This window comes from Lissotriton vulgaris, chromosome 5, assembly GCF_964263255.1.
Source record: "Lissotriton vulgaris chromosome 5, aLisVul1.2, whole genome shotgun sequence".
Taxonomy (NCBI): domain Eukaryota; kingdom Metazoa; phylum Chordata; class Amphibia; order Caudata; family Salamandridae; genus Lissotriton; species Lissotriton vulgaris.
Window position 1 is genome coordinate 1,793,578,358 of NC_141693.1, and position 19,240 is coordinate 1,793,597,597.

At 42.9% G+C, this 19,240-nt stretch overlaps 1 protein-coding gene across 2 annotated transcripts in view; it reads left to right on the forward strand.

Moving 5' to 3' along the window:
- The window catches only part of LOC147717192 (ATP-dependent RNA helicase DHX58-like), a 96,142-nt gene that overhangs the window by 23,581 nt on the left and 53,321 nt on the right, over nt 1-19,240 (forward strand). For both annotated transcript variants that reach the window (XM_086924143.1, XM_086924144.1), the window contains exons 4-6: nt 4,618-4,822; nt 8,081-8,271; nt 18,748-18,864. In XM_086924143.1, the coding sequence (XP_086780269.1) occupies nt 4,618-4,822; nt 8,081-8,271; nt 18,748-18,864 (513 nt within the window). The remainder of the gene's footprint in view (nt 1-4,617; nt 4,823-8,080; nt 8,272-18,747; nt 18,865-19,240) is intronic.

Consider the following 19,240-nt stretch of genomic DNA (forward strand, 5'->3'; position numbering starts at 1 on the left):
TCATCATCCTAATCTTGCGAAAAGGGTTTATTTGGGTAGAAAACAATTCTTATTATTAAAGAGAACCTCTAAGAACGATATGTTTTAAATTCTAAATTTGGGCTTTTCCAGAATAAGGACTCATAAACTATATTGCCTACCAGTATCGGTTACATGTTACTCATACACTACCCCATGCAGTCCTGCCTGATGTAACAATTCCTATACACTGATTTACGCACATATGATTGTCTCTGTGCAATGTGTGTGTGATGTAAAGTGCTCTGACACCGTACACTGGTATGAGTGGTGCTTTAAAATTAAATGAATCTGAGAGGCAGTGGTTATGGAGACTTAAGTGGCACTGTTAAAGGGTGCTAGTGAAGGAATCCATGGCAGAAGTGGTTATTGGGGGGCGCCATCAAGCATTGTCACACAGGGCGCCACCAGTGTTAAAGCCGGCCCTGCTTCCACACAAGCGCACTTCAACGCCCCGAACGGAAATCAACACATTACACACCACACGAGTGCTCCTTGGGCCATCTTCTAGCATTTCTGCTTGAGGCTCCTTCGCGATCCCTGGTCCGTCGACTGGTGGGTCCCCACAAAGGTAACTCTTCTGTTTCTTAGGCTTTCCTGGTTGCGGCAGACGTGCTCTGACTCCCCTCCAAAGGGTGTGTCGCTCAGACCTTGCTGGTCTGCACCAAAGCCAATCTTTGCTTTCTACGTGGGTTGCTGTTGTCAAGGCTTGTTGGGTACAATCCGGATACCAACAAAGCAGCACTCGATATCCTTCGTGGGATTCATACAACGTCCTGTTATTCTCTATTGATCCATTAAACCGTTAATTAAAATGTTAATCCTTTTAAATTAAACTGTATTTTATTTTCAAAGATGTTGTTTAATGTGCACTTTATAACCTTCAAGCTCTAAGTGTCTAAATAGTTTGAGAAATATACACTGGGATTTAAGTGGAAAATAAACACTCCCCAAATTTTATTTCACTTTTCGCTTAAAAACATGGTGCTGTCAGCGTGAATATTTTCATCTGGACTCTCAATTTCCAAACATCATAAATAACATTCTTGCATAAAGCAATGAAAACTTCAAGCCTTGTCTGCCAGCAGCATTATTTGTACCCTCTTAATGGTGAGTTTCAAGATGAGACCAGTAGCTGGAACTCGATCTTTGAGTCTCTGTCTTTCTACCAACAATGTTGATATTGCTTCAAAACAAGAGAAGAGTACAATGCCAGGAAGAGCAACCTGGGCACACCACTGTCCAGAAGAACACAGCCGCACCTCAAGCTGGGACTCCACGCCAGGCAAGGCAGAGTCACCTGAAAAAACTTGAAAAACATGTGACAGCACACTGCCCTGGAGGGATGTGGAGATAAATCCAAATTCTGTAGCATCACTTGTGATCTGTGATACCCAACAAGCCTGCATCATGGAAGATCGCTGTAACCTCACCATTCTTCTCAGATCACCAGATGTGTCACCTGTGATATATGATACCCACGGAAGATTGTTGCAAAGTCACAATTCCTCTCAGATCATTGGCTGTATCATTGTGTGATCCATGATACCTGACAAGCCTGCATCATGTAAGATCATTGCAACTTCACCATTCCTCTCAGATCATCGGTTGTCACATAGGATGGTCATTCAGCAAAGGAAGTCACAGCAGAGCTGAATGCCGATATCAGACCAGCACGCGCCTGAGATGGCCTGTAGTTCGAGAGAGTGGTCAATGGTGTGGCGATACTTTATAAACCCTACGCTACTCTTTGAGGAAGTCACTTCCTCCTTTAATCAGCTATGAGTCAGATGTAAACCACTGTTCTCTGCTAAAACACTTAGCACACCTATTAGACAGTCTACAATAAAAAACCCTGCACTGATACATATGTTTTTCATTAGAGCATAGGGTCAGGTGTACCATAATTTTAATGAGGTTGGGGATTCTTCCCCTAAAGACCCAGACTTTCAAATGTGATAAATCGGAAAGTTCCACACAAATTTGTGACTTATGTAATGGAGGACGGCAAGATTTCTTACACGTGTTATTAGTCTGTCCAAATTCGACTCTGGTAATGCCATGGTGTCGGCATATAAAGCCTACATGTGTAAGACATAATCTTTGCTATGCAATGCAAAAAGTTTAATTGAGTTTTGTAAATCTTCGCTTGATGAATTTGCTTGTTATAACCAGTATACATATTTTTTTAAAGTTTTTTAAAACTGTTTTAATGTCTGAATAGTGTAACTGTTTTACTACCTATTAATCATGTATTTGTTGACCTCAGTTGAGGTCTAGGTCAAATTAAATAAATCTGTACAGCCTTGTTAACCCTACCGTGCTCTTTGAGGTTAAAGTCACTTCCTCTTTTGCAAAAACCTCAACGGCAAACATGGGGCTAGACATGGACTTGCACTCCACATAGACCTCAAATTCACAGGTCATTACATATGCAGCCATAAGAGCTCCCATCATGGAACTGTATTGGAAGAGAAAGTTTTTTGATAGGCGCATTATTCTAGAGAGTTGTGTTACCCATGAGACTGACATCTTTTCTATTAATTCTGACATCACATCCTGCCAAGAAGCAAAGCTGGGCAGCAGCTCCGCCCATTGCCAGGTCATCCATTTTGAGAGGCAGAGTACTGCTGAACTAGTGGTACATACTGCAAAAAGTGGTAGAACCTTCCGTATGTGGAAATATCCATACAAAGTACTATGCGTCAGTATCTATTGTTGCCACCAAAAGGTCTCATTTGGTTACATACTACAGGAGTTAAAAAAAAAAAAATTATGTTATGTTATAAGCGTTTTGTGGATGTATGACGTTAGAACGCATACATTTACAACGCGTACCTTTACAACGCGTTCGTAACAACGAAAGTTGTTACCACGCATTGCGCTGGGGGGGGCGCAAAATTGAACAATTTAATTTACTATTCCAACACCAGTCCCCGTGGATAGTAGGGAAGGTGTTGGGATAATAAATTAAATCATTTACTATCCTTGAGCTCCCCCCAGTGCAATGCGTCGTAACAACTTTCGTTGTTACGACCGCGTTGTAAAGGTATTCCGTTGTAATGCATGCGTTCTAAACGCTGCATACCGCGTTTTGTATCGCGCACAATTACTCAAGAGTATCCTGGCGCGCAAAGTTACCGGGCCCTGGCAGGGCAAAGGAGTTTAAACAGAAAGGTTAAAGAAGAAGGTTTTGAGTTGTTTTTTAAATAACCTAAAGTCGTGAATATCGCGTAAATCCGGGGGAAGGGAGTTCCACGCTTTAGCTGTTTTCACAGAAAGGGACTGACCACCAAGCCGCATTCTACGGAATCTAGGAGTCACCAGCCGGCATTGAGAGGCTGAGCGAAGCGCCCTGCTCGGAGCATAGAACGCAAAACGCTTCATCAGGTACAATGGACCCAGGCCATGCAGGGCTCTGTGGGCCAGAGTAAGAGCTTTAAATTACACTCTGTATGCCACAGGGATCCAGTGCAGATCGCAAAGGTGCTGTCTTACGCTTGATCTTCTGGAGATGTTAAACAGAAGTATGGCTGCGGCATTCTGTATGGTCTGCAGTTTTTTAACCAGATAGCCTGGGATACTGAAGTACAGAGCGTTGGCGTAGTCAATGCGGGAGAGGATAAGAGCTCGAGCGACCGTTTCCTTAGCAGGCCTGGGGAGCAAAGGAAAGAATCGTCTTAGAGATTTAAGAGTGCCAAAACACACTCCAGTAAGTTTCTTAATTTGCGTCGAGAAACAAAGGTCTTCTCCAAACCATATCCCCAAGTTCTTAACTGGGGTACCCACAGAGTTTGGTTGGGGAAAGTCAGGAGGCCACAAGGATTCTCTAAAGGCAGGGGGAACTGGCCATACAAGAGGACCTCCGACTTGTCCTCATTGCACTTCAGTTGAGCGAGTGCAAGCCACTGAAACACCGATGAAAGACATCTCTTGGCCCCTTCGGTCGACATGTCGGAGTCTTTCCAGGTGAGAAGCAGCTGGGTGTCATGGGCATAGGCAATTATTTTTGCTCCCAGCTCCTCCACCAGAAAGATCAAGGGAGTCAGATAAATGTTAAAGTGGAGCCCTGTGGGACTCCCCTAGATACTTTCCTAGCAACCGATGAAAAGGGTTGCACCCAGACCTGCTGGGTGACACCCAATGAATGTGCAATATGATGTATTTTACCCTTGGTCTATATTTTCGGTGTAAATTATTTGTTTTTATATTTTTACATCACAAACATATATATCCTGCTATTTATATTTTTATTTACTGCTTGGAAGTCCAGGATTAAAGTATTTGCGCAAGCGGAGGGAGTGGACTGGATTTAAACTTGTGCATTTTGATTTAAAGCGATTTTTAAACCAGCTGCAGACAGCCCTCCACAGTCTTCTTGTGTAGAACCACAGTGCATGGATTCGAACTCTGCAAAAGAGCTGAATGAAAAAACAACCCACAAAATATAACAATTTCATTTATTTTGTATGTTTCATGTAGGACCAGTACTTCAGGCATTTCTGTAAACAACAATGCAAAATACTGACTGCCACAATTAACCTATGATTTGCCTCCTGAATTTAAAAAATGAAAATGGTTAATGTTTTTCCTTTCCAGGTTCATTTGGTGGACCAGCTCTATACAAAGGAGTTCAATCCGCACCTCAAGGACAATTACCGCCTCATCGCCATTAGTGGGGATAGCGATGAGAAGTGCTTCTTCGCGGATGCAGTGAAGACGCATGACGTCATTGTATGCACCGCTCAGATCCTGCAGAACGCGCTGGAAGCCAAGGACGAATTGAAGCATGTGGAGCTAACCGGTGAGCAGGGGCTGCCCCTCTTTAATGTATACGCTACCCGCAGCACAATTTTCATAGTAACCGACGCATGGACCTCTTCTGTTTTTGCACGTGTCTGCTGAGTGCGTTCCGTATATGGCCTTGAGGCATGGCCGGCGCTAGGCATGGGCAGTGTGGGCAGCTGCCCAGGGCCTCGCACTCAGCACATCAGCATGGGGCCCCGCACTGGTGCAGTGTACTTTTGTTTCCCTGGCGATCCATTTTAAAGAAAGGTGTTGCCTTGCAATTAGGGTCAATTGGAGGAGCCCCCCTCCCCGGGCCTCTCAGGAATATTTTCTGAAGGCCTAGGGGAGAGAGACGCTTTCTCTTGTCCCAATTGCAAGGAGACCCATGCAGAGTCACTGTGGGACGCCCATTGTCCAGCATTTTAGCGCCCCCACAGTTTTAACTTTTAGCCCACAAGGTATTCTCACACCTATCGGACTGCAGGTGTGAGAATTGCTTGTGGGCTGAAAGTTAAAACTGTGGGGCGCTAAAATGCTGGACTTGGGCGTCCCGCAGTGTCTCTGATGGTTTCCTTGCAAGGGGCCACTTACCTAAATTAGAGGGGCCTCGAACATTCCCTTTTAGCCCAGGGCCCCACAAATCCTAGATTCGTCCCTGCCTAGAGGTACTGGTCCAACCCAGCCAGGTATAACTGTTTAGTGGGTTAATGCACCCAATAAAGGGTTCTGCTTTAAATATCATAGATGCAGATTCACATCACAGCGTGTCCTTTTAGCCTTTTTTGAGGCTCAGTGCCTGATTAAACCTTGTGGAGGCCTGTAGGTAGTCGAAATTTCAGGCCCCCCTCGCAAAATATCTCCTAATACCCGAAGCACCGGATTTGTTTTTGCTAACTGACAGCTGGCAGAAGATGAGTACTTTAAGTTGTTAATGGGTACATGCCATTAATACAGTATTTTCTCTATAGAGTCTTTAATGTAATGTTTTTGTTTCTTTGAGTTCTATCTTTTTTTTAAAAATGTTTTGGAAAAAATATTTAAGAAAGCTTGATTGTAATTAGGGCTCCCGGTTTTATGGATTTTTAAAAAAACATTTCCGTCTGTATTTATCCATATTTATTTTTGGGCCATTTTATCTGTATTTATCCATATTTATTTTGGGTTTTGTATATAAATGAAGTTGTAAAACTGTATATTTCCATAATAATTTAACTGATAGACTCACTCATACTTTGCTGTTATGATTTAGCTATTTAAGCTGCATAATATTACGGAACAATAAATCCACGAAATATTAGCATTATACCACAAATGTATGTTTACATATGCCATTTTTTAAAGAAATTGCATCCTGTTTTTTTTATTTCCCATGCTGTCTATTTGCTCAGCTATGAAGCACAATTTTCTGTATTTATCCACTTTTAAAAATAAATGCAGACAAAAATACCCATAGTTTTAAATCTGTATTTATCTGTAAAAATGGAAAACAGGATCCGTAACTGTTGAGGCTGTCAAAATAAGTGCCATTGAGCTGGGTAGATAAACAATTGTCATATGTCCAAAGTGCCAAGAGACCTCTGTGCGTTATCTGTCCATAGTGCAAAGAGAGTTATCAGTAGTGAATGTGCGTTCCACAAACACACATGCTATCTAATTTACGCTCTATCATCTGAGCAGTGACAAAACGATGACCAACAAATTAAAAAGCATTGCACCCAAGAATAGTCTGTTTACACCTTAGTGCTTATTTACTAAAGGAAACTATGCTGCATTTCATCAGCTGAATTACAGAACAGTGAGTACACTCACTCTGCACAACCATGACAAAAAAAGCGGATGGGGTGACACGTGAACCAGAAGTAGTAGAAATAGTGGTAGAGGGAGTAGTGTCAGGATACCTTTATAAAATGAAGACAACAGTAAGAAATGGGGAGGGAGCTGGCGTGGTCCGATAGGTATTGTGGACACCCCCCATAAGAAAATATATTGGGAGTTTAAATCCACTCCTCCCTAAAACTAAATCCAATAGTTCAAATTGTTGTAGAAAGACTGATGGGAGCACATTATTGTTTTATATGTAATATTTAGAGGTGAAACTAGCTGAGGGCCAGCAGACCTAACCATGGCTTGTCTCTGGTGCCAGTTGTAGGTAGGCCAGGGAACACTAACAATAACATGCAGCTCTCTGTAATGTTATTGCTAGCTGTTATTTGTATGGTGCACAACCGCCATCAGTTTGGCATCTCCACACGTTTGCCTTATTGTATGGATTGCACGGCGGAGTTCTTATAGATGAGTTTTACACACTTGGTTGAAATATATGCTGTATCAGGAGAATTGGATGTTGTGTGTGAAGGCCTGAAATGTGCTTTGATAGTGTTGCGATGAACTTGACACTGATGTGAGACCTGATAGTCTCACAAAATATTGGATTGTAAAGGTGTTGCACATTCATATGTTCCTAAGTGAACCTTCAAAATTTAGGAGTGATGACTAATTAAAAGATAGATGAATTTCGGAAGGACCCGAAGAAGGTCATGAAAATATTAGAGGTGTGTAGAAACAGACCAGCCAACTAGAATTTCGTAATTGATTTTTGGTTCTCATCCATCGTATGAAGGCAATAGACAGTGCTGTACCTTATTGAGCAGGTCAAAGGTCATTAGTATTTATGATAAATGACTGTGCAGTGCCTCGCCCTTGCCTTCCATGCCTGTAGAAGTACTTTCACTTCTGTGTTTTCTGGTGCTTTGGGTCGGTATCTGCCCCAAGAAATTACAATTCAATTCCATACCCGCAGTTACAGACTACATTCTGGGGAGTATAATTATCTGTCCTGCACCCAGCATTCCAAATCTTGTGTTAATGAAATATAATGTATTAACCTAACACTGGGCCGTCTGGTAGAGCCAACACTTCCAACATAAGGATCCTCGCGCTGCACACAACCCATAAAAACACTACACGCTCAGTAAGTACATCTTATTCTTAACACATACCTTTTCTGTAAGCGATCTCTGATAGCCCCAGGGGAATTGGAAATATACAACACTACCTAAAAGATAGACAGTTCTGGGCAACACCATTCACCCATATCCTGAGGCCCACGGCTTATGTGAGTCCCGAAAGCATGCAGCAATATTCAATCCAGATAGTCCACTGCGCCGAGAGGTGACACTGACGTCAGGGATGCAGTATACGTATTGCGTCTGTGGCTGAGATCTTAATACAGTCTTGGTCCTCTAAAGCTGTCTCCCGTTTGACTGGTTCTTAGATTTCACCCTACTGGTAATCGATGAGTGCCACCACACACACAAGGATGGCGTCTACAATAAGCTCATGGAGTCATATGTAGAGAAAAAGCTTCGGCAAGAGGGGAGACTTCCGCAGATTCTGGGACTCACAGCCTCTCCTGGCACCGGCAGAGCCACCAACATTGACCGCGCCAAAGAGCATATATTACAGGTGAGCCATTTGGTGATTGTGTTCCCTTTATTCATTGATGCAGCTCCGTCTGTCTACACTAAAGATGGTGACAATTGAATTTTGGAAACTGAGCACATATAGCACATCAGTGGTCTATCAAGTTCACAGATGTCAGGTTGTCCATTGATATAAAAGGAGACCCGGCTGCACCTGGCATATGATGGTGGCACTTTCTCATTTGGTGGCTACGCCTGCGCACTTGATCACTACCTTAGGGTACATGACGGCTATTGCTGGACACAAGATGGTGGCATCTAGCAATGCAAGTTTGAAGTGGGAAAGGGTAACTGTGGTTGGCATATATTCAGAAGTACCGGGGTATGAGTGATTAGACTGGAGATGTAAAGCGGATCCTATACGACTGTATTACATCAACACTATTTTGGTTAATAAATGAATGCCTTAAGGTATGCGATCCCAAATCAACACCACCTGAGGCAGGGGCAGTCAAAGCTCCCAGTGTAATTTTAACTGGTGAGCACATTTAACGTACCTAAATGTGTTCTCGTTCAACATAGTTCATCATGGACTTAAAGGGTCAGAATCTAAATAGTTTTTGTAGGCACGAGTGAGTATAAACATACAGCAACAAAACCAAACATGTTTGCCTAGAAGATAGCTATCCTATAACAAACACCAAAATCCTTATATACGTAGTTCGCGTTTGTTGGAAAGTGGATTATTGGTAGGTGCAAATGTAGGTCTGCCCCTGGCAATATGGCCACTAGCTCAGTATAGGGCTCAGAATAGGTTTTAGGAAATTATTTCTATGCTCAACCCTTGGTAACGTGGCTGCGAGCACGCAGGCTTAACTTCAAAAACAGGTATGTAAAGCATTTAAAAACACCAATTCAGAAAATCATTTAGTCACAAACGAAACAAATCAACTGTAGGGAACCTGATGATTTTTTATAGATTAGTGACTTTCTTGTGCTTAGAAACCAACAGTGCCCCTTTTAGTCATTTCCTTGCCTCTGACAGGGACACATACACCTTTAGCAATTGTTGTGGAGGGTCTCTCACCACTCTTGTGCAGCTGTAATGTATTGCATGTATGTTTCACTGGTCCTCGCGCTGCAGCGCAGTGCGAGGACACATGTATATTCTTGAATAGTGTTCCATGTTCTGATGCTGCTGCCCTGCTCTTGGATTCCAGCAACGTTAGTCAGTTGCTTGGTGTCCAGGAGCGGAGCGGGAGCGTCTGGTCGTGGGTGTTTCTACTTATGGAAATAAATCCTCTTCAAATATTTCCTGACATCTCTTGAGTTATCCTTATACTACAATTGGCAACGAGGTGGTCAAGAACTCCATTTAAAGCAAAGAATTTCATTTTTAAACACCCACCAACGAAATACCTCGGCATCTCTTCTATCCCCAGCGCTCTTCCCGGCTCTGCCTTTCTTCAAACAGCTGGTTCTTCACAGATGAAGTCTCCTCCTTTCCTTGGTGAGATTTTGGCATTTTAGTGACTCTTGCCACTAACAACAGAGATGTACGTCAGCTTCGGCTTCAGCGTTCTAGGCGACTCATCCTGGCTACGCTTGCAGTACGCTCCCAAACGCCGCGTCAGTACGCAAGTCTTGCCTCACCACGCTACTACGTCAGCGCATAAGTGTCAGGCGGCCATGTTTTTGGTTGCTTGGTAACACACCCAAACGCTAGCGCTGCGCTCACGCTACAACTCCGGCTGTAATCGGGACACATCTGATTTCAAGGTACGATGTCTCAAATGTTTATTTCGGTGACAGGCACACCATTCTATTGTTTTTAAAAGACGTTTCTGTCCTGCATCCTTCTGTTTTCTTTAACGGTGACGGGCACACCTGCAGCTTGCATCTTTCCACGGTGACAAGCACACCTTGTTTATGCCAGTTGTTGTATGGATTTTCAGTTGTGGACAAATATAGTAATTGCAAGATAGTTCACATTAATATTGTGGAAATACTTTTACATTATTTTCTTATTTTTCATTGCATTCCACATAATTGTTACTGTCAGTCATGGCCTCTTCGCAACAATTTGCTCAACCTCCTCCTTTTCTACAACATCCCGGAAAGCCAACTATTCCTTGGCGTCAATGGGTCAAAGCTTTTGCTAATCACATTGTTGCTAATGATGCTGTCAAATTTACCCCAGAAAGGAAAATAGCAATTCTTTATGGTAGTTTAGGTGTTGCAGCACAAAATGTTTTTGAGAATCTGCCAAAATTTCAGACTCCTGCTGGAGAAGCAGGGGATGCAGATCATTGGGATAAATATAAAGAGGCCTTATCTCGTCTTGAAAAACATTATGATGAGGAATGTTAAATGTTAAATGTTAAAAGATTTCTAGAGCCCATGGCTGCCCGTGAGCGTCCCAGCGCTCACGGTCAAATGAAATGCTTGAGAGACATAATTTTTTTAGAAGGAGACAACGCGAAGATGAGTCAGTGGAAGAGTATATTGCACAATTAAGAGTTTTGGCCTCGACATGCGAGTTTGAAGCAAATCCAGATATTTATATTCGAGATCAATTTGTTTTTGCTTGCCATTCTAAAAAAATTCAAGAACGTTTATTAAGTTGTAGAAAACCAACACTTTTTGAAAGGTCCATTACTACATCCTGGGTTCTGCAGAATGATCAATCTCGCACTCCTAGTCAAAATGTTTCTTTTGAAAATTCAAATTCTGTTAATGTTGTGAATGTTAACAAGCCTTTTAAACAAATGTTTAGGAAAACTAATACTGTTTGTTACAGATGCGGATCGAAATCACATCTTGGTAGTAACCCCACTTGTCCTGCCCTTGGAAGAAGATGTGTATTATGTAAAAAGTTAGGTCATTTCCAAGGCTCTTGCAGATCTGTGAAAAGACCTACCAAAGTCAACTGTATCGAATATCCTGAGTATGTAGAAGACTGTGCAGATCATTTCCAAAACATGGTGGTCTCCATTGATTGTAACTCATTTTTTTCTCCACAATCAGTCAAAGGTTCTTTAGGTACTGCGCTGTTTGTTGACGTCGAGATTCCCATAATGGCTGATTTGGGATCTCCTATAACCATTTTGTCAGATGTTGTATTTTATGAGAAGTGGAATAATTCTATTTGCTTATCCAAAACTGACGTCAACCCGAAAGCATTCAGTGAGTTTGACATTGACATGCTAGGATATTTTAATTCCAGATTGGAATGTCTGGAAAGGTCTATCATTACAAAAATATATGTTGCTGTAAAGGGACGCAACCTAATTGGATGTCAAGATCTTGCGAAAATGGGTTTATATTTAATTCCTGGTTCTGAAAATCTAATTGCAGCAGGTGAACCTCCCCAGGATTATATCCCTATTCCACCTGTGAAATCCGTTTGTCTAGCTCTTGCTGATTATAATTCTGATATTAGACAAATTTTTTAAATTTTTCCCAATGTGTTTTCAGACAAACCAGGTACTGTAAAGGGATTTCAACATCAAATTAGACTGAAGTCTCAGGCTAATCCAGTGGCTCATAAGGTTCGACCTGTACCCATTAGTGCAAAGGATGAACTCAAGTCTGTTCTTAAATCCTTATGTGATAATGGTGTTATTGCACCTTATAACTCTTCAGAATGGGTTTCTCCCATTGTTATAATCAGAAAAAAAATGGCGAGGTCAGATTGTGTGCTGATTTGCGCACATTAAATAAAAATATCCTAGTTGACTGCCACCCCCTCCCTAAAATTCATGATCTTCTTGCTAATCTGGAGGGTGCCAAATATTTCTCCATTATTGATTTGCGGACAGCGTACCACCAGGGACCACTAACCAAGGATAGCCATGAATTTACCACATTTGTTACTCCGTTTGGAGTTTACAAATATTTAAACTTCCTTTTGGCTTGGCCTCCGCGGCCAGTGTTTTTGAAAAGATTATGGACAATCTTTTACAAAACATGCCCGGAGCCAAGCCTACCAGGATGACATTTTGATTTTTTCTGGCGATTGGGAATCACATTTGTTGAATTTAAATTCAGTTTTACGTAAGCTTGATGAATCAGGCATGACAGTCAGAGCTGATAAGTGCAAGTTTGGGACCCAGTTTCTAGAATATTTAGGTCATACCTTGTCACCAGAGGGCATCAATGGGTATGCTCAGTTAGTGGAGCCACTACGTGCTCTTTTACGTAAGGGGTCTAAGTTTGAGTGGTCAGAGGATATTGCTTCCTCTTTTGAGCAAGTTAAGAACATGATTGTTGCAGCTCAGCTTTAAATACTTTTCACGACTCCTCTAGATCCTGTTTGATGGTAGATGCCAATTTAACAGGTTTAGGAGCTGTCTTAGGTCAGTGGGTGTCAGGAAAAGAGCAAACAATAGATTTTTCATCAAGGAAACTCAAAGTGTCATAAACACATTATAGCATCATAGAACGTGAGTCACTCACTTGTGTGTGGGCTATAGAGAAGTTTAAGAACTATACATGGGGACGTTAGTTCGATTTATTTACTGAGCGGGAGCGTCTGGTCGAGGGTGTTTCTACTTATGGAAATAAATCCTCTTCAAATATTTCCTGACGTCTCTTGAGTTATCCTTATACTACAGCAGCCACCTTCAGCAGGATGGGTCCAGTTAGAACTCCTTCCTGAAGTTCTTCTTGCGCGTCCCAAAGTGTCCAACACACAATGCAAGGTTCTGGAATCTCCAAGAGGGTCCTTGAAAGTGTGAGACTTCAATTCCCGCCATCCACTTGGACAAAACCCTTACAAATCCACTGGTAGTACTCCAGGCTGGGGATTCTGTGTGGTGATGGTCCAGGTGAGCTCTATTAGTCCTTTTGAAGCAGGTTTGATCCACAGGGCTGTAGTTTCAAATGGTGCAAAAAGGCGCAAACTTCAGTGCAGGCCTTTGGAAATACACATCAAACTCTTCAGCGCAGACCCTTCTGAATCTCTTAAGGTTCAAGCAGCAGATCTGAGAGGCACCGCCCCTCTCAGATATGTATTCAGTGTCCTCTGGGTCAAGCAGGAGAGCACTCCTGTCCAATGAGCTGCAGGGTTCCACCCAAAGTTCTGACCACTTCCTGCAGAGTGTGGCAAAATGCTAACCCAGAAACCACTATTCTTCCAAAATTCAATATGGCAGAATTTTCAGCGGGAAGAGAAAACCTGGCTAAATACACCCCAAGGATGGATATTCTCCATAGTCTCTCCCCCTTGCATCTTCTCATTCCTTCCTTAATCCTAACATCTGGCTGGAGGTGAAGTGCGGTCCTCCCCTTTGCTTGAAGTCCATGGTTTACCACTCCTCCCCCTGCTCTGGCACTCCTAGGCCCAGTAACCTCTCCTCCCCGAGAGGCTTCCTAGCCCCAGAGGTCATTTAATACCTCTTCAAAGCATCCAGGCTTACCCACTTATCTCTGACCAATCAGGGCAGAGCAGTACAGGGTTGAATTTTGGCGTACAGACAAAAAAAGTCTTATAACTTCTTGTCTGTACATTTTACAATAAATTCAACAATACCATATTGTTGGATTTATCATTACGATTCTACTGAGACCTTTAATCCTAGTTTTATGGCTTTTCTTTCTCCAGTTATTAACTAATAACCTTTTTCAATGTTAACCTATGGCATGGGATTTGCAATGGGAAAAGTGACTTGGGCCATTCTTCCAGCACCAGGGCTGATAAAAAAATATTTTAAAAGTACACTCCATATACCTACAAGAACCCCACCCCAGGAACACCTAGGGGAGACTTAAGGGGTTCTGAATATGTAAGAATATTGCAGATCCTCCCCCCACAGTGCTCCTACCACCAAAGTCCATTTTGGGCAGCACTTTATCACATTGTGGGGAGTGAAATGTGCAATTTCACTTCACCCAGGGCATGTAAAACTAATTTTGTAAGGGTCCACCTTATAGATACCTGACCTCCCACCCCTGGGACACCTAGGGGAGACCCTGGGGGTACCTGATATGCCCAAAAATTGTAGGTTAATCATTTTTAAGTGCCCCAAACACCAACATCGAGTTTGGGAACAATTTACTTCTTAAAAGCAGTCCAGCAACATGAGGCTACTTTTAAACTGGCCTCAGGCTTCAGCAGTGCTCATATGCCTCTAAACTGCCATGCACTATTATATACTAGGGACTGATAGGTAGTTTCAATCCCCCCTGCCCTAATAGCTGCTAGGGTCCTATGGGGTAGGTCATGCCAATCACAGGCGTACCCCAACCCTTACTGTGTACTAGTGTATGTAGGTGTTTTCATTGTATTCTAAGTGTTTTCAGCATAGCACTGGCCCTGGGCCTCGTTAGGCAGAGCCCAGGGTCCATCAGATTTAGTTATCACCAGTAGCAGTCAGCAAAATGTTGGGGGGTGCCCAGGGCACAGGATGACTTTACAACAGCGTTTAAGTAGCGTCTAGATATCCTCACACTCTCGCCGTTTACTCTTGCCGTTTAGACAGACTATCCCACCTGAGGGTCAAAGGCAGTAAAAAAGGAAGGACAGAGGTGTGCCAGATGGGGTGGGTCATGGAAAACATGTGTAACACACAACGTGACAACTTTGTGGGAATCCTCATATATTTCTAGCCCTTCACATCAGATGAGCACTTCTCAGTTGTTAATTGTCCTTTTTGGTAATTTCAATGCATATCTATGATGATTTGATCTGTCCTCCTGAGTGCAACAGTAAAGACCGAAAAAAATGACATAAAAAAACGATTGTACCGGAAACAAAGGCACACTACAAAATAATTAAACATACTTAACATTATAATGATAACAACTTATTATGCAAAAACGGATACAACTAACTTAAAAATAATTAAGTAACTTAAAAGAATATTATGCGTAACTGTACTTTAAAAAAATTATATTCTTACCTTCTATATTCTTCTATATTGAGTCCTAAATATTTTGATGTCACAATATATTTGGCACTATATTTGTGTCTAAACAATATTTTTGAAACTTTTTTTGCAGAATACCATAAAGTATACTCTATGAAATCACGTGCCAGTCATGGGTTAAGGGTAACTTGCAGTGTAATTGTAAAAATGTTAAAACTCACAGATTTCCAGGATCTTACTCCCGGCTCGTTTTTTAGGTCTTGCCTAGGCAGCGCGCATGTGTTGCTCTAGGAGAAGGCCTTTAGGAATCGGTCTTCACTTTTCAAGCACTCGTGCTTGTGGCGGCATCCACCTTGCGAGAGAAAGCTGCGGCGAGCAGGGGCCATGTGTTTGTAATTAACTTGGCCGCGCCGCTGCTCTCTCCTGCAAGGTGGATGCCACCAGAAGCACGAGTGCTTGAAAAGTGCAGCCCGCTTGTTTATCTTACGCCTGTTCTTCCTTTTTACATTGCAAGCTCCACCCCTTGCTAAATTGTCGAGTCATCCCGTCTCTTGAGCACTCTCTCACTACAAACGCTGCGGGGCATGGAAAACACAGCAGGTAAGGCACTGACTCCTTCCTTTATCCTGCTTCACTGCTGCGCTTACCCAGAAACCTGTGAGAACTTAGTACTGGTGTTTCTGCGTTATGCTCGGTGTGTGTGGACGTCCGCGAGTGCTGCCAGTAGATGGTGTAACTCACAGTGCATAATAAAAGCGGCTTGTAGCGGGTCCTGCGGCTGCACTCACGCGTTGCTCCTTACTTAATGTCACACGCTCCAGTCTTAAAATAATAATATCGCTTCACGCAAAGGCTTTCTTTTACTTGTGGCTTTCACGTAGATGGCATATACTCTCGCTGCTAAGCAGCATATGTCGATCTTCACACTCTGGGTGCTTTCTTGACAAACAGAAGCGGTTTCAGCTTCCCAACTTCACACTGGGTTCAGCATTGTCTTGTTTGCCAGTTCCTGAACAGGCGGCAGTCGCCAAAATGTAGTGATAATGTAGACTCCGGCAGATCCTTGTTTTATCGGGCAACATGCAGACAACAGGCTCCCTTGCCTATTCTCCCACCGACTGACTTCTTCCCGGCTTCTGGAAACCCCATATGATTCCACAAAGCACTATAGCAACTCTGAGCCTGAACATTCCTCATACAACTGAGGTAATAGAAATTTTATGGTCAGAAATGTTCCCTAACGTGTACCCCACCGTCTCCATGTACGAGCTTAAAGTGCATGTAACTTCCCTCCTGTGCCAGCTATGAAGACGCAAATACATTTGCGTCCAACGTTAACATGTCCTCTTTCAGATCCACCATGAATGGATCGGATATTCCGTTCCTAAGTATGCCTTGCCACCGTCTTTGTATGGTGCATTCTCTGTATTCCTGGCTCTGTGTGAGCTAGGCCCTGATTTCTGTCATCGAGCCTTTTCTTTTAATAAAGTCATCTCTGCCTCCTGAAACTGCAATGTGGGATGCCCCCATGAACTCTGTCCCACTCCCTGCGAGGCGAGCGGGGCCTGGCTCGGCCTGCTTGCCTGCCAAAGACAGTATTTTACCTTCACGTTATCAGCACAGCCAAGCTCAGCTTCCCGAAAACACATTCCAGTCTAGCAGGGTAGATAAACAACCCCTCAGCTGCAGAGCAAAGGGCCCGGCCTTTCTGTCTCCATGCAAGTAATTCATAGCTCCCGTTACCATGGTAGGCCCATGGCCCCCTCGCTTTTACACACAGACACGTAGGCACATATGCACGCATTCATAGTCAGTATAGGATAGCCTCTGTCCAAGAGACCTTTCCTTCTAGATAATATGGTTCCCAAACATCAGATATCAGATATGATATAGGAACGAGTTGATCTGACATGCCAGACTTCTGTCTCTTTCCTCTAGTGTAAATGTCAAGTCCCCTGCACCCTCCAGCTTCACGTCAATTACACGTCATGCAGCTGCGCGCGCATCCAGACCTCAGATTTCTGCTGACATTGCAAGATTCTGCTATGTACCCACCCACTTGTGACACTTTCATATGACGTTTCTAGCACACACCTCTGTGTACGCCCTAGTTCACGCCTTTTGATTACGTATTGCTAACACGTGTGTGTTCTTATCTTGTTTCTCTCAGCTGTTACGCCTTCTGTATTGATTTTCATTCTGTGGATTAAGTATAAAAGTTATGTATTGACAATAAAGTATGCTCTATCCCTTCCTGAACCCCAGCGGTGTCAGGAACATGATATCCGGTTCAAGAACCATTCCTTTTTAAGGAATAAAACCCCTTAGAACTCTAACACCACGGACTCTGTCTCTTTCTTTCCGACTGAGTTATTTTATAGTACTTACCTGCATAGAAATTAGGACGGTAATTAAATATTTACCACACAACACAAGACACATGCTCTGCTGGCAAAATTTGATACAAAACTATTTTTAAACTTAGCTGCTCCTAAAACAAATTGAAAGAAATTGGTATGTTTTCTTTTCTGGTCTCAAAAATTTCTATAAGGTCCATGTTGGTGGCAGAGGGAGGAGTCAGAAAGCACACCTGGGCTCTGTAGATGCTGGGACACCCACAGGTTGCACCCGGTGGGGGCTAGGGTCCTGAAACGGGGCACAGCTGCAGGCTGTGTGCAATGGTCTAGGCAGTAGTCTTGATTACAGAGCATGCTCCTGCCCTTCTCCAGACATCCGAGTACTGTGGACAAGGGCTATCCTTTAGCTTCAGTGTAACTTATTCCTCATGCTGATAATCTGAGGTTTTCCTGCTTCAGTTTTCCATTGGTTGTCCCTACTGTTCCAGGCATATGTTTTCTGTTTGCCTGTGCTTTCCTCCATGCCTTGTGCTGCCGAAGGGCACCTTGTGTTCATTTATATGCTTGATTAATTGGCTTGGTTTATGAATCCTATTAGGACCCATTGCTGGTACCTTGGTTGTCCATGTTTACCTACACCACAGCATGCTCCCCATGACCTTTTCTTAATCTCACACATTAAAGGTAGGGGTGCTGTCTTCACAAATGACTTCAGCAAGGGCAAAATCAATAACATCTCTGAAGGGATAAGCTATTTATTTGTTATTGCGTGCTGTAAGAAATGCTGTATAGGTCACGCATTTTTCTTTGACCTATTGGTATTGCAGATTATTTAAACACGTAAATCAAAGGCATTGTCATTTACAATGCCAATAGCTCAAAATCTCACAATTGCGAGACCTATTGCATTGCAAATGCTTGTGAATAATTGACAACAAGTGTGAAATGCAAGCAGGACCAAGCGTACACCTGCTCGGTTGGGATTTCGGCCTCTTATTAAATCAGTCCCTACTTTCACCGGGCTTAGGTAGTCAGTCACATTCCTGAGTGCCAATCAAGGCTGAAGCAAGTCATTGAAATGTCTTGTTCTTTCTTTTCTTCTGTCCTACAAATGTTCTTCTTGAGTGAATCCCATACTTTGCTCGGTGATTCCGTTGTCATGATTGTGAGAACCGTGGAATAGCTCACTCGAAAGTCTGCGCATATTGTATTCACTGTTTTAAAATCAACATAAAAGAACAAGAGACATATTGGAAAAAACCTTCAGTCAGTGAACATTTTCTACTTTTGCAGATCTGTGCCAACCTCGACACTTGGAAGATTATGTCACCAAAGGTTCATCGCCCTCAGCTGGAAGAAAAGGCGCAGCAACCCCAAAAAGAGTACAATCTGACCGACCAAAGGCCCCAGGTGAGGATGTACTTACTAAATATTGCCCTGTGGAATATACAGCATTGAAATGCTAGATGTGTCTCTGCTCTAGGGCACATGGGGTATTGGACTGTAGGTAATGAGTGTGCCACTGTGCAGTCAAGTAGGGAGATCTCTGAACCGAGACGGAACCAATGTGAACTTCAGCATGTTGGAGGAGTTTTGCTGTTCTAAGAGAAAATTGCAAGTATGCTTACAATGTTTTGAGAACAACACCACACAGTGCATTGTTCTCATAATAAGCAACTTAATTAAACCATGTTAGAGGTTTGTCTTAAAATGCACTGATTTCCCCAAATATCCTACTATTTCCCAAAATTGCACTCCAGCTCCGTCCATAGCTCTGTTACGTCTC